The 12,219-nt window shown below is 52.5% G+C and overlaps 1 protein-coding gene across 1 annotated transcript in view; it reads right to left on the reverse strand.

Annotated features, from left to right (window-relative positions):
* The window catches only part of TMEM135 (transmembrane protein 135), a 2,087,148-nt gene that overhangs the window by 286,629 nt on the left and 1,788,300 nt on the right, over positions 1 to 12,219 (reverse strand). The window contains exon 9 of the mRNA XM_069639711.1: positions 417 to 486. Within this exon, the coding sequence (XP_069495812.1) occupies positions 417 to 486 (70 nt within the window). The remainder of the gene's footprint in view (positions 1 to 416; positions 487 to 12,219) is intronic.

Consider the following 12,219-nt stretch of genomic DNA (forward strand, 5'->3'; position numbering starts at 1 on the left):
CTCCCCACATCTCTCATCTCAGCTGCTGTCATTCTTTCTAATGCACTTACTTGGGCTCACCCACACATTGATGGTTGCACTTACGTTCCTCTCAACTCAGCACTTACCCCTCTATTCTCCATATTGTTTTGTACTATTAATGCAATTTGTATGTTTGCTGTAATTCATTGTCTACCTCCCCTGTCCCAACCCTGTTTGCCCTGTGGGCACTTTGAAACAGTTTTGCTAATTGTATACGCGCCTAATAAGTGATCAATAAAGAAAAAGAAATAAATGAAGAGCAGCAAAAACATGTGCTTTATAGACGTAAAAGCACAATTTCCAGGACATAGCCACAGTGGCTCCACTTTTTTAGTTCAATATTATTTTTAAATAAATGCAAAGTCAAATATTGAAAAAAGGATTACTTCATTTACCTTAATACAATACGAAATGCAATTATCTTCATAATGCTTGCAACATCTGTGCCTTGGCCCTTGTTTGCATCTATTAGAAAATACAAAAGGTTAATGTTGTACATAGAAAAAAGAACTGGCTTGAAAAAAGTTGAAGTAAAATTATTTCAAGCTGCGACATTATTAGATTATATTTAGGTTTACACTCTCAATTTTCATATAAAAATAATATAAAGTGCCCCCTAGTTTGGGTAATTTATATAGCACGTGATGACTGTTTCGAAAGGCACAGAGCACACACAATTGAGATAATGAATGTCTGTATTTCTAAGTTTGTCTAAGTTACATAAACACAGGCAGGAATTGGTGGCTTAACATAAAATAAAGTATACACAGTGTATGTTTTGCCAAATACCTTGGAAACCTACGGAGCCTGCATTGGAAGATGTATTGGTCACGCATCGCCAATGAGCTCACGCTTTTGCACAAGAATGAAAACAAACATATGATCAGGCTGCAGTCAATTCTACTATGTAACCGCTGACAGGGGGCATATGTCCAAGAACCTACAGTGTAATGACATGATCTGTTACCTGTTTGAGCTTGGGAGCTCCTGGAGCCAAAGGGGGACATCCTTTCTCACTTGTCAAAATGAAGCCATGAGCTGCAGGCATGTGACTTGGGTCCTTTCTAGTTTTTTATTTTTGCTACAAAAATGTATTTGCTAACTGTGTTAATGAACAAATTTTACATTAAAAGAAAGTCAAAATTAGGTGGATCGCGACCTGAGCTTGAATAGGTATTTTGGCTATCGTCGTTCTTTTACAGCAAACCTGTGTTGCAATAATACACCATGGACACATTTGCACACCTGGTGGGGATATGTGTGGCTTTACATGAGAGCAGAGCTAAAGATGGCCACGGGTTGCCAACCAGGAATTGCTGAATTTGACACATTTTATACAGTAAGCACAGCAGTAACATTTCTGGAACAAATACTGCAAAAGAACACATTACTTACTTCTCAGTAATGTTCTTTCTGGTGGGTGTTGCTCCCACAGGTTCCTCATCTATGATATCCCTATCGCAGCGCAGCTGTTCTCTGGAAACTTTTAAGGCTCCATCTGATGCCTCTAGGCGCTCCCCTTCCGGACAGGAGGTTGGAGTCAGTATATGGAACAAGTTACTTACCTGTAACTGTTGTTCTCCAGCATGGGTCTGGCATGGATTCACATGCTCATGAATATTCCCCGTCGTCAGGCTGGGAATCCTCGGTAAAGAAAAAACCAGTATCAGTTTCGTTTCTGATCTGTCTTTCGTAGTAATAACCAATCACTGGTCTCTGCGTCATACTGACCACAGCCAATGACTGCCCTCTACCTAAGCACCGCCTCTGGCAGCCATCTTCAGATTTGGAAGCACGTGAAGTGGCAGTATGACCAAGTGAAGAGCCGCAGAGGGGTAGGCGGGAGGGTTCGCATGTGAATCCATGCCAGACCCATGCTGGAGAACAACAGTTACAGGTAAGTAACTTGTTCCTTCTCCAGCATGGGGACTGGCATGGATTCACATGCTCATGAATAAAGAATACATAGCAGTACACACATGCACAACCACGGGAGGTGGCAAAGGCTCAACATTAAGCATTACATCAAACTCAACATTAAGCATCTTACCTCCTCACCAGGCTCACCTCAGGCGAACAGGTTGCGCAGCACTGCTTGGCCGACCCTGGACTCCTCCCTGGAATCCCGATCGACGCAGTAGAACTTTGTGAAGGTGTGCGTCGACCTCCACGTAGCAGCCCTGCATATGTCCAGCAGGGGCACACCAGAAAGGAACGCTGTGGTAGCTGCGATCGCTCTGGTGGAATGGGCTCTCGGACGGCCAGGCAGCGGTCGGTTTGCCAACCGATGACAGTACATGATACAGCCGGAGAGCCATCTGGAAATGGAAGCCTTCGAGAGAGCCTTCCCCTGATTGACAGGTCCAAAGTTCACAAAGAGTTGTGACGTCTTCCGAAAACCCTTCGTGCGGTCCACGTAGAACTTCAGCGCTCTAGCTACATCCAGCGAGTGCAAAGTCCTCTCAGCCGGCGACAAAGGCGACGGGAAGAACACAGGTAACACCAAGGGTTCGTTGAGATGGAAGTCCGACGGTACCTTGGGCATGAAGGAGGGGTGCGTCCTGAGCACTACCCTCGTGTCGTGGAAAGTCAAGTACGGGGCCTTGCAGGAAAGGGCCTGGATCTCTCCCACTCGTCGTGCGGAGGTGATGGCCACAAGAAAAGCTGTTTTCCACGATAGAAACTTCAACGGGGCCGAGTGCAGAGGCTCGAACGGAGGTCCCATGAGCTTGGTCAGCACCACGTTGAGCTCCCACGCCGGGGCCGGAGCCTTCACCGGCGGGAACGATCTGAACAGTCCCTTCATGAACTCTTTCACCAGACGATGAGACCACAAGGACGTCCGCCCCGTGGTTCTGGTGTATCGGGAGATGAATCTTGATGGACGCGTGTGCCAGACCAGCTTTGGCCAGCGTCAGCAGGTACGGCAGTACTTGGGGGGGCCGTAATCCGTAGAGGGTTAATCTTCTGTGCGTGGCACCAGACAGAGAACCTCTTCCATTTGTGTCCGTAGCATTTTAAGAGTCGAGGACGCCCTGGCCTTTGCAAGAACCTCTCTGCAATCGGCCGGTATGTCGTATCCTCCAAACTCTAGCGCTGCAGGAGCCAGGCCTGCAAGTTCAGCGACTTCGGGTCGTGGTGGAGGATGGCGCCTCCTTCCCTGGAGAGTAGATCCGCGTCCGCCGGCAGCTTGATCGGCGGGGACGCTGACAAGTCCAGAAGGTCCGGGAACCATATCTGCCTCGGCCACGCAGGTGCGACGAGGATCATCCTGCACCGTGACCTCTTGAGCTGGTTGACGAGCCGGATTAGCAGAGGCAAGGGAGGGAACGCGTAGAGGAACAGGCCCTCCCAGGGGAACGAGAAAGCATCGCCCATGCTCCTCGTCTGGGGAAACCTGCTGGCGAACCTCCGGCACTTGGTGTTCGTCGCCGTCGCGAACAGGTCGATCTGGGGTGTGCCCCACCGTCGGAAGAGGCGATCCACCAGATCCTGCCATAGTTCCCACTCGTGGCACGAGCGCAGCTCCCTGCTGAGTGAGTCGGCGATGGTGTTTTTTATCCCTGCCAGATGAAACGGCACCAGAAAAATCCCTTGGGCAACGGCCCAATGCCACAGGTCCTGCGCCTCCTTGGACAGCGCTGGGGACCTGGTTCCGCCCTGTTTCCTGATGTAAAACATGGTGGTGGTGTTGTCGGTGAAGATCCTCACCACCTTGCCCTTGAGGGACGGAAGGAAGGACCTGAGGGCCCAAAACACTGCACGGAGCTCCAGGACGTTGATATGCAGGGACTTCTCCGTCGGGAGCCAGAGTCCCCTTGCGTGCAGATTTTCGGTGTGCGCTCCCCACCCTTCCAGGGAGGCATCCGTGGTCACGGTCTCCTGGTGGGCTGGGGTCTGGAAGTCCATGCCCGCCGTCAAATGCGCGCGGGTGCCCCACCACCGTATCGCTCGTCGGAAACTCTCGTCGAGCTTGATCCTTTCCTCGAAGCTGCCCGTCGTCTGGATCCAGCGCGCATCCAGGAATTCTTGCAACGGGCGCATCCGGAGCCTGCACATGGGAATGAGGTAGATGCAGGAAGACATCATCCCGAGGAGGGACTTGATGGACCTCACTTTGGCCGCGTCGGCCACCAACATCCGTTGCACCTTGCCCAAGATGGTCCTGGTCCTCTCCTCCGACGGGGAGGCCAGAAGGGACACTGTGTCGAGCCTGGCTCCCAGAAACAGTGCGACTTGCGCGGGCACCAGGTGGGATTTGGCGTAGTTCACGGAGAATCCCAGGTCCGTGAGGAGTTGGACGGTCCTTGCCGTGTGGACCACGGCGAGCTCCCTCGTCTTGGCGCGGATGAGCCAGTCGTCCAGGTAGGGGTAGACGTGAATCCCCTCGCGGCGCAGCTGCGCCGCCACCGGTGCGAGGCACTTGGTGAATACCCTGGGTGCCGATCGTAGTCCGAAGGGAAGGGCTTTGAACTGGTAATGACGCCCTTGGACCACGAATCTGAGGAATTTGCGGTGCCCCTTTAGGATGGGAATGTGGAAGTAGGCATCCTCCAAATCCAACGACGATAGGAAGTCTCCTTCCTCCAGCTGACCCAGGACGTGCTGGAGGGTGACCATCCGGAACTTCTGCGCCTTGATGAACTTGTTCAGACGTCGCAGGTCCAGGATGGGGCGCCATCCTCCCGTCTTCTTCTTCACGAGGAAGTATCTCGAGTAGACTCCGGAGCCCCGAAGCCTCTTTGGGACGAGTTCGATGGCGCCCTTTCTGAGCATCGCCTTTACCTCCAGGAGAAGTTGAGGGACGTGAAGTTCTTTCCTGGCCACGGGGGGGACGCGCGGGCACCTTCTTTGAAACTCGAGCGCGTGGCCCCGGGCCAGGGCGTCCAGCACCCAACGGTCGGTGGAGATGGACTTCCACACGCTGACGAAGCCCGCCAGCCGGCCTCCCACCGGGGTGCTTCGGTGGGGGCCCGACCCCACGGCCGGTTCAATCCTGCTTGGGCGCGGCCTTGCCGCCTTGACCTCCTTGGCGACGACGGCGGGGTCTGCTAGACTTGCCTCGTCCTCTGTAGGCCTCTTGCGACGACGAGCGGGCCGCTTGACGGTAGGAAGCGAAACCGCCGCCGGAACCTTTGGAGGCGCCCTTGCCTCCGCCGCTCCGAAAGGGCGTCCGTCGTTGCAGGACTCCAAGGGCCCGGGCCGTCTCAGTATCCGCCTTGATGGCCTGAAGGGAATCGTCCACTGTCTTCCCAAACAGGTTGTTCCCGTCGAAGGGCATGTCCAGGACTCTGGTCTGGACGTCCTGCCGGAAATCCGTAGCTTTGAGCCATCCACGACGTCGAAGGCAAACGCCGTTGCCCAGCTGGCGGAACCCGGTGTCGGCGATGTCCGTCGCCACGGTGATGGCGTGGTCCGAGGCCACCTCACCTTCCTGCAGGATCTCAAGGGCCTCCGCCCTCTTGTCGTCCGGCAGAAAATCCAGCAGGGGAGCTATCTTGTACCAGAGCTCCCTGTCATAGCGGGCCACGATAGCCAAGGCGTTGGCTGCTTTAATCGTCGTCTCTACGTCCCATAGCATCCAATTTCTTTCCCGTCCGGCGGGGAAGTCGATGTGGAGGCCGCACCCCCCCCCCCGCTTTCTTCCTGGCTGCCGCGGAGACGACGGAGTCCGGGGTAGGCTGCGCCCGGAGGCACAGGGGGGCCGTGTCCGGGACCCGGTACTTTTTCTCGTACCGGTCTCTTCTAGCTGGCGTCGTGGAAGGGTTCTTGAGGAGGGAAAGGCCCTCATCCCAAATGTCGTCCAACAGAGGCACTGAGAGGACCGTCTTCCTCTTGGCCTCGCGCCGCTGATAAAGGAAGCCTTCCTTTTTCTTCTCCTCAGGGCAGAGTTGGAAAAGCTCGGAAGCCCTGGAGATCATGGAGTGGAAAGATCCGATCTCGTCGGGCGGAGAAGCCCTGGTGGGAGGCGACGACGGAAAATCCTCGTCGTATGCCTCGTCGTCCGTACCCGTCGCTGCCGTGTCAGTCCCCGTATCATCCCCTCGGGTGGACGGGGAGGAGGGCTGGAAGGGGCGCGACGGTTGAAAAGGAGGTGGTGGATGGATCCTTCTTTTCTTGATAGGGGGAACACCAGAAGGTCCCGGTTCTGGATCCCCCGACGGGAGAGGTTCCTCCGTCGGTAACGGTAGCCTCGTCCTTATCTCGGAGCATAAGGACTGTATGGCCAACAAAATGGCCGCCGAGTTGTCTTGCGGCGCTGGCAGAGGGGAATCCGACGGGCGAGCAGGGGCCCCGTCGGTATCCTCGACGATGTCGTCGTCGTCACCTGCGTCGGGGTCCATTCCGACGGGCTGGCCTTCTTCCACGCCTAGGCCGTGGCTTAAGACCTCGATCAGCTCCTCTTCTGAGGTTGAGGCCGAATCTCCGACGACGCCCTGCCCCCCCTTCTTCTTCCCCACGGAGGGTTTCACGGGGGTCCTATCGATGGGCACAAAGGAAGACTCCCTCCGAGGAGGCAGGGCAGCTGGCATCCAGGGCAGACCCTGGACAGCTTTCCGGGCGTCGAGCTTCCCTTCTCCTGGGCCATCTCCGAGACCGGGCCTGAGAAGCTTCTGGATTCCTCCGAAGTGTAGCTCGACGAAATCTTCACCCTTGAGGGGCACAGATGAATCCGACACGGGTCCCCGTTGATCGGATGTAGGATCGGTGGAGCTTGAGGCTCTTTGACCGAAAGAATCGAAGTTTTTTGTGAAAAAAGCGCGAAAAATAGCACTAACGCTCGAGAGCAATAGCACGAGGATCCCAACACATGAACGTGCGGTAAAAATCTGAAGATGGCTGCCAGAGGCGGTGCTTAGGTAGAGGGCAGTCATTGGCTGTGGTCAGTATGACGCAGAGACCAGTGATTGGTTATTACTACGAAAGACAGATCAGAAACGAAACTGATACTGGTTTTTTCTTTACCGAGGATTCCCAGCCTGACGACGGGGAATATTCATGAGCATGTGAATCCATGCCAGACCCCATGCTGGAGAAATAGCAGTGCCCCACAACCTCAGTTCGACCCAGTTTCCCTAACACTCTGGAGCTAAGGGACAGTAGTACAGAAGGTGTCCTCAGTGGCGTAGCACAAAATCTGGGGGCCCCCATGCGAGCCATGCTGAGGGCCATCCCACACCCCAGCTCGTCAACATTTCATGGGTCGGGCCATACTCTGGCCCAACCTAGACTACCACACCAAGAAATTAGCTCCACATTTCTCTTCCTTGTCCCAGTGCTTACGTATGAGGTACCATGCCTAGAGGTGGAAGAGCCAGAGATTTAGTGGGTAGGGACGAGCCAGGGCCAAGCGTGGGTGTCAGGCCTGGCTCTAGGAGTCCAAACACGGGCCGAGCCGCGAAATGGCTGCACAAAACGAAGGAGGTGTGGGAGGCAGAAGCCCGTTCAGCTCAGTGATGTTCCACCAGGGCGTGGGCTTGACTAGTAAAAATATATTTCCTGAATAGGCTTGCTAAGCACATGTGCTAAGCACAACTTGTAGGACAGCTGAAGCAAGGTAGAACATACATTACAAGATATCCTGAACAGGACAAGATCAAAGACTGACCTTTCTCTACAAATGCCTAACAGCAAAAGCTACTCACTTTAGCATTTGGAAGAATGCTGAGCAGACACGATTCAACACGAAGCATGAAGGTCCTCTTTTTCTAATGTTGTGTCTCACTTGTTTCCCAGTGCCGTGACTCTGCTCTATATAGCACCTTTACAAGACCCTCATGAAGTGGCAGTCAGGCGGCCGGAATAGTTGTTCCTATGCATCTCTGAAACAGCACAAACCTTTTAATTCATAATAGCTTTATTTTAAGACAGATTTGATCCATTCACTTGCCAAACCTTAACTGGTCAGAGCCACATCTCATCTGGGCCCAGTAACCAAGGCAGATTCTAGGGGCGGGGCAGCGGGCATCCCCCTGCAGCGCAAAGGTGGAAGTGTCACTGATGTAGATGCAAATCAGTCCTCCACTGATGTTTTTACCTAATTAACATCGTAATGGGGCAGCTGCAGAGGGCTGAAGCCTGTTCTGGCCAGTATGTTTCAATTTCTCCCCATGGCTCCTCCCACACACAGCACCGGCTTTGTCTATGAACCGCCCAACCATTAGCTGCTCTTTGTGATTCTATATAGCTACCTTAACTTAGACTTCCTTGGTCAAGGTGTGGCCATTCGTCCCCCACAGGCTTGTTGGGGTGCTTGGGGCAGGGCAGATGGACGGATCCGGAGCCGGCAAAGAGCCAACACTGAAGGAAAAGAAAATAAAGTGAGAATGGGAGGAGACAAGAGGGTTAGCGAGAGAAAGGGGAGATGAGACGGACAGCATGAGGAGAAAAGCAAAGAACAAAGTGACCATGAATGTGACGGAAAGAATGAGAGCAAGTGAAAATGTGCCACATAAGGACACAAAGGTGGATACATTTATAGGAAAGTAGGGATTGAACGAAAAGCAAAAGAAAAGGGGAGTGAAATGAAGAAAAAAGACAGGGATAAAGAGCACGGGAAAGCAGCAGCATTGCAAGAAAGCAGGTAGAAGCAGACCAGGTAAGAGCAGGCAGAAGATAGAGAGCGAGAGAGGAAGAGTAGATGTCAGTCCAGCAAGGAAGGCATGGGGTGGTCACAAAGAAACGAAAAGGGTATATGGAGTTTGCGGGTTGACAGATGAGACAGAGCAAATACTGGCAGATGCGAGCGTGTCTCTTATTTATTTGAAGGTAGTGCGAGCACCCGGTGGGGCTCGTGGCCAGTCCTTGCTTTGGGCAGACACTGGCTCGAGAAGGGGGGGAGGGGTCAGGCCAGAGGCCTAGGTGGGGCTCGGGCCAACCCGAGCTCGGGCAGGCTCGCCCAGCTCTAACCGTGCCTAATAGGTAAGTACTGGGACGAAGAAGAGTGGAACTAGGAGTAATGAAGATTCGGGTAACTAAGCTAGGGCTTACCTCCAAAGTGCCTCATACACAAGTATTGGTAAGAGGAAGAGTAGGGCTAGGAGGAAAGAAGATTACCAATAAGTAATCTAGGCAAACAAAAGCAAAAACACCCTTCACCATACACTCACACACACCCAGTCAACCATACATTTACATGTGCACCCTTTCACCATACACCCATACCCTCACACATGCACACTGAGGCAGCCAGCCATACATCATGCATTCACACACATTATCTCTCTCTCTCTCTCTCTCTCTCTCCCTCTCCCTCTCCCTCTCTCCAAAATACATTTTCTTACTTTTTTTAATTAGTTGCTCCAGGGAACGAGGCATTCAGTTCCCTGCAGCCGGAAGTTTGTTCCTGTCATTACAGAGGAGCTGGAGGCCTCCATGTCATGCGTTGGGTGGAAGGGACAGGGGGTCATGTTGGCTACAACTGCAAAAAGAAATAGTCTCTTTTTGAAGTTACTCTGCCTTCATAAAGAAATTATCTCTGAACTGAAATAATTTATTTATGAAGGCAGAGTCACTTCAAAAAGAAACTCTTCCTTTTTGAAGTCATAGGGCTCCCCCCACTCCATGAATGGAGGCCTCCAACCTGGAGGCTTCCATGTCATGCGGTGAAGGGAGCCATCAAACTTCAAAAAGAACTAGTTTCATTTTTAAGTCACTGCCTTTAAGAAGGCAGAGTGACTTAAAAAAGAAACTAGTTCCATTTGAAGTTCGATGGCTCCCTTCACCCCCTCCCCCCCAGGACATGTGGCAGCGTGGACGCCAAACCGCGGGGTCTGTAGAGGCCCCCCACTATGCCAGTGGGTGTCCTAGATTCCTGCATTAAAGAGAGGTAAGTAATTTGTTCTTTTAAGGGATTCTTTCCTCCCACGGATTCCTCATCTATAAGACAAGACTCCCAAAGCAGTTTGTAAGCCTGAAGGAGGGAGGAAGCAGGAACACCACCTTACATCAGAAAACTCTGGAGGATTGCCCTACCAAAACAGGCATCCTGGCCCGCAAGAGAATCCAATCAGTAATGCTTAGAAAATGTGTGTAAGGACACCCACGTTGCCACCTGTAAATATCCAGAACAGGGACCCACCCCTCTGCAGGGCAAAGGTGGCAGCCACTCCGCTGGTAGAATGAGCTCTGAGATCTTCAGGCACATCCTTACCAGCCAGATTGTAGCATTCGGAGATGCAGAGAATGATCCACCTGGACAGGGTGTGCTTGGCCACAGCCATGCCAGCACGAGCACCAGCGTAACCAATGGAAAGCTGGTCATCTTTCCTAGCATCTAGAGTACGAGAGACATAGAACTTAAAGGCCTGTACCGGGTCCAGCTGATGGAATTGTTTCTCTGCCTTGGAAGGGTGAGGTGGAGGAAAAAATACAGAGAGATGGAAATCCAAGACCATCTTTGGCAGAAAGTAAGGTCTCACTCTCAACGTCACCCTTTCTTTGGAAAAAAAAAATGGTGAGGTAAAACAGACAATGCCTAGAGCTCACTCACCATGCTTGCAGAAGTGATGGCAACCAGGAAAATCACCGTAAGGGTGAGTAATCTAATAAGACAAGAGTGTAGGGGCTCAAATGGCGCGCCCATAAGAAACGTTAAAAATAAATTCAATTCCCACGCCAGAACCACAAGCTGGCGAGGAGGGAAATGGTTACACAAACCCTGCAAGAACTGAATAACAGGGCGTAATGTGAATAACGAGCCCTGTTCCAGGGACCTCCTGAATACTGATAAGATAACCCTTTACAGTGCCAATCTGCAGGCCCGCTTGGGCCAATAATAGAAGAAAATCCAACACAGGCGATAGAGGGCAGGATAAAGAATCCAGGTCACTCTCCCAGTACCAAATCGAAAATGTACACCACCTGCAGCCATAAATGGATATCGTAGCAGGCCTCCGAGATGAAAAGACCACTTTGAGGCCATCATCCGACAAGTCCCACTCCTTGTATCTCTGCCTCTCAGTAGCCAAGCATGATGGTTCAGGCTGCTGAGGTTCAGTTGGAGGACGCGTCACTCTGAATGGGAGAGCAAGTCGACTCTCCTCGGACTCGGAAGTCACCAGGGTGGGCAGATGGCCATATCCAGCAAATCCAGATACCACATTCTCCGGGCCCAGTCTGGAGCGATCAGGATCATCGTGGTTCCGAAACAGGTGCAATCTCCTGAGAACCAGTGGAATGACGGGTATCGGCAGGCATGCATAAAGGAGGTTGAACGTCCACTTGACGGTGAGAATGTCTCCCTGACGAGGAAAGTCCCTGGAGAAGAACAACTTGCACTTCCTGTTAACACTGGAAGTGAAGAGGTCCACCTGAGGAGTTCCCCAAAAGGAGATCTCCTCCAAAACGTCCCTGCAGAGCTCCGACTTCTGAAGGCCGAATTCTACCCGCTCAAGGCATCCACTGTGACATTCTCTTGGCCACCATGATGAGTCGCCATCAGAGACACTGTTCTCCAGAGCTCAGAACCACAGTCGCATTGCTTCTCTACAGAGAGGTAAGAACCCCACACCGCCTTGCTTGTTGAGGTAATGCATGGCCACTGTGTTGCCTGTCAGGATCGACAGTCTTGCGATTCACAGAGTGGAGCAAAGCGACCAGGGCCAGCCTGATCTCCCTCAACTCCAGCAAGATGATGTGTTCCCAAGACTCCGCGGGAGACCACAGTCTGCTCACTGTTAGGTCTAACAGGTGAGCGCCCCAACCATTTGGACATGCGTCCCTGACTACGATCACCTGGCTCCAAGGTTGGCGAAACAACACGCCTTTCAGCAAGATGTCTCGTACGGGCCACCAGGCAAGATCCTGAGCCACCTGATCCGAGACCTGCAAAGGGATCGACATGTGGCCCTGAAACTACAACCAATGGCAACGGAGAAGACACTGAAGCGATATCACATGCAGCCTGGTGTCTGGCAACACTAGGATGAAGGAGGCCATGAGGCACAGAAGGCGCAGGAAGGCTGAGCCCAGGATTTATCCCTGGGATTGGAGGATATTGACCATCTGAAAGATGTTTGCCACTCAATCCTCGGGTGGGAAGGCCCTGCCCAGTTGTGTTTCCAAGACTGCAATGATTAAACAGAGGGACTGGGACAGCAAAATCTGAGTTTTTAAAGTTCAGGGAAAAGCTCAGGCTTTGTAACAGAGTGCATGTGTAGTGTAGGTGATCGGACATTAAATCTGGGGAGCAAGTTG

The sequence above is a fragment of the Ambystoma mexicanum genome, chromosome 7q (assembly GCF_040938575.1).
Source record: "Ambystoma mexicanum isolate Mex_15411 chromosome 7q, UKY_AmexF1_1, whole genome shotgun sequence".
NCBI lineage: Eukaryota > Metazoa > Chordata > Amphibia > Caudata > Ambystomatidae > Ambystoma > Ambystoma mexicanum.